Source organism: Poecilia formosa, unplaced genomic scaffold (genome assembly GCF_000485575.1).
Source record: "Poecilia formosa unplaced genomic scaffold, Poecilia_formosa-5.1.2 Scaffold1003, whole genome shotgun sequence".
Classification (NCBI taxonomy): Eukaryota; Metazoa; Chordata; class Actinopteri; order Cyprinodontiformes; family Poeciliidae; genus Poecilia; species Poecilia formosa.
In genome coordinates this window covers 19040-22398 of record NW_006800942.1, presented here as the reverse complement: position 1 = coordinate 22398, position 3359 = coordinate 19040, and the positions used below count along the sequence as shown (strand labels likewise).

At 32.2% G+C, this 3359-nt stretch overlaps 1 protein-coding gene across 2 annotated transcripts in view; it reads left to right on the top strand.

The window, feature by feature from the left end:
• Nucleotides 1-3359, top strand: part of LOC103132337 (butyrophilin-like protein 10) — a 21774-nt gene that overhangs the window by 14652 nt on the left and 3763 nt on the right. For both annotated transcript variants that reach the window (XM_007544123.2, XM_007544124.2), the window contains one exon: nt 1449-1475. In XM_007544123.2, coding sequence (XP_007544185.1) covers nt 1449-1475 — 27 coding nt within the window. The remainder of the gene's footprint in view (nt 1-1448; nt 1476-3359) is intronic.

Genomic DNA, 3359 nt, shown 5'->3' with positions numbered 1-3359 from the left:
AGGGAAACTGACAAACCTACCTTTAAATTTGACTAAAGTGTTTCAGTGATTCTTGAGAATAGGGACAAAACAGGTCCTATGGATAAAGCACAAAATTTGAATAAAATATACACAAAATATATTTTTTTCAAATATCTGACTCAACTAACCTGGGTCATGTGAGCACAACAATGTATATTTTCCAGGTATTTGCTGAATATTTTTTTACTTTAAACATTGTAGTCGGTGGATGATGCCTGTAAAAGCCCTTGTCCAGGAGCAGAACTCAACACATTATAATAGTTTAAAATAATTAAAGAAATACTAAAATTACATATTGTGACAATTAAGTATAATTAGTCACATAAATAATTATAAAGGTATCAATAAATTGAATTCAAAATCATTTTTATATATTTTCCAACTCCATTGAAATTTGTCCCTAGTTTTTGTCAACACCGTCAGAAATGAAAAGAATGTAAAAAAAAATCAGGCATTATTGGGGGGCACCAGAACTTCTGAGGACCCCATGACGTTGTCTTTTCTCTTCCTTTGCTAGGAGGGCTAGTTAGCTCTGGTTAGCTTAAGTTATTCTTTAGTTTTTTCTTCTGTTTTATTCCTAAGTTGCTTGTCACAACCATGATGTGTCAACTCCATAACTGACAATTTTCAAAACTTTGATTACATTTTGTGAAATAAAAACTTAATTTTGGTAAACTGTAAAGATTTCAAGGACCTGATGAGCTATAATATGACCTCCTTCAGAATAACATCATATAAATTGAGGTAGTTTGGCTTTTCGTCAAGTCCGTCAGATGTCAACTCCGTCAGAGTTTTTCTGACTCTTTCAGTGAAATTGTTGTCAAATCTCACTTAATTGTGCAACTAATTCATTTTAATGTATTTTACATGAATTGCATTACTTCACATGTATCAAGTTTTTCATTTTACTCACTAGTTTGTCACCACCTTCAGTTCTGTGTCAACTCCGTCAGATGGACTTTTTCTTGTTTTTGGTTTTAAATAATATTTCTTTTGTTTCTTCAGAAGCATTTGTCTGTAAAATGAGTAAAAATATCACTAAGAGGGTCATTAAAAATTATTTTTTATTTATTTTTGTCAGATGGTGATGACAACGTTCTAGGTCAGGTTGATTAAAAATGTAATTTAAAAAAAAAACGTTGCAACTGGGAGCCTGCACCTTAGCATCTTTAGATTTGCTAAACATTATTTGTCATATTTGCATACATAAGGTTGAGAAATAAAAAAAAAATGATGGGAAAATTAAAACCTATTTCGTCCCTATTCTCAAGAATCATATACGTGCGTGCGTGCGTGTGTGTGTTTGTGTGTGTGTGTGTGTGTGTGTGTGTGTGTAGTTTGTTTTGTTGTTTTTGGAGATATTCCCCACTGTAAGGGAAACAAACAGTAATTGTATTTGTATTTAATAATGTTTCTGTCTTTAATAGAGCACACAACAAAAGAAAACCCAACGGGTGAGTCCTGATCTTAGCATTTATTTATGTCATGGCCAATATATCAAAGTAAAAATGTACTAAAACCAGCATATGGTTGCAATTTCATGTTTACTTGAAAACCAAGATTTGTTTAGATTTGTTTTTTATACAATCAATGTGCGTTTGATAAAATTGTTCTCCTTAAGTCAGAAGTGTAGCTGAACTTGCTGAAGGAAGTTGCTGTTGCTGCTTTTACAAGAATCAAGCTTGCCTCACAATGCTGAAATGTTTTTTTGTTGTTGTTATTTTTTCTCACTTATGAAAGCAGATAAAATTTCTTCTGTTAAAGTAAAAAATAAGATGCTAACTACAAACCCTACAGAGCCCTCCAGGGGAGATGGGGAAATTTTTTTCTTTTGTGTTACCTCGCAAAACTGTAAACAGCCATTTAAACCATTCAGACAACCAACACAAAAGAGACACAATCAAAAACTATCAGATGACTCAGAAATAGTCCAAATAGTTTGGATGTATTATTTCTTTCTTTCCTACTTACGGAAAGTTTCTATTGATATCTTAGGTTTGTGGTGCATTTCACAATGAGATATTAACAAAGCATTATATTAAAGCAGAAAGTACGAAGGGCATCGTAAGAAAGGCTGACAGTATTCAATTAGGCCGCATGAACTAATCAGTACATTACTGCAAGAGAACTCAAAACCTATTGTGAGTTAACGGAAAAGTTTTGTGAGGTAACGCAAAAGAAAAAAAGTCCCCATGTTCACTGGAGGTCTCCGTAAAACCCAAATTAGGATAAAAATAATAACAATAAAAGAATAAAAATAAGAAGAATGAAAAAGCACTTGACCATTACAGCATATATTGCTGTGTGCTTCAAAAATAAGCCAAGCAGAAAAGAAAAGGACCAAATAAGATTTAGGCATAAAAATTAAAAAATGGGAAGGCAGTTGTTTAGTTGATAATCTGGTTTAAAAATACTTTCAAAATTTTGACTTTTACTTCCAAAGATCACAGTAAAGCCAGACGCCTTGATAAACAAACATAACTATGATATGAAGGTGTTTTCAACTTTTGGGATAGCAATAGAAGATGAGCTGAGTGGACAATAGCAAGGATAGCAAAATATTTAATTGTGTTTTTTGTTTTTGATTTCTGGTTGTCGAAATGTATGAGCGGAAATTCAAATTCAGATGATGTCCAAAATTCAAAATTTCAGAAAATGTCACCTGCTTAATTGTGTAAATTGCTCTTTCATTTGCCCCAAACTATGTTGCTTTTATGCCTGATAATCCAGTTCCAAATAAGATCACCATTTAATGACTGCCATTCTAAATTGTTTGTAATTGTATGTTTATTGTCTAATGTGAGTCACAGATGGCAAACATTGAGAACATGGGAGTAAAACAGATACATAGCTATAGTATACGTCAGCTCAATGAGCTACGAACCAAGTAAAGAAAACAGAAGATATTGGAAGCAAAAACCCAAACTGATCCACCTAAATTGGTTGTGTAAGGAAACATATGCTGATTTGCAGGACATGCAACTTGAGCAGATTTTTTCTGTGATTTTGGCCTAAATTTACTTGTATGTGGTTGAACAAACTGAAACAAAAAGCAACATGTATGACAGACAATTAAACATGTGAAAAAGTTAAGTACAGTGAATCTCAAAGTCACTGAATTAAGGAATGCTGAACCAAAAAAACACAGGTGTTTTGTGTTTTTTTTGTTTGTTTTGTTTTTTCAAACAGCAGAAACACATTTGTGTATCACATCTATGGAGTTAGATTTGTTTCACAATTATTCAATCAAAAAAAAAAATCATGTCAAACAAAAAAAGTAGTATTCAACCAAAAAAAAAAGTTTCAACCAAAAAAAAAAGTTTCAACCAAAAAAAAAA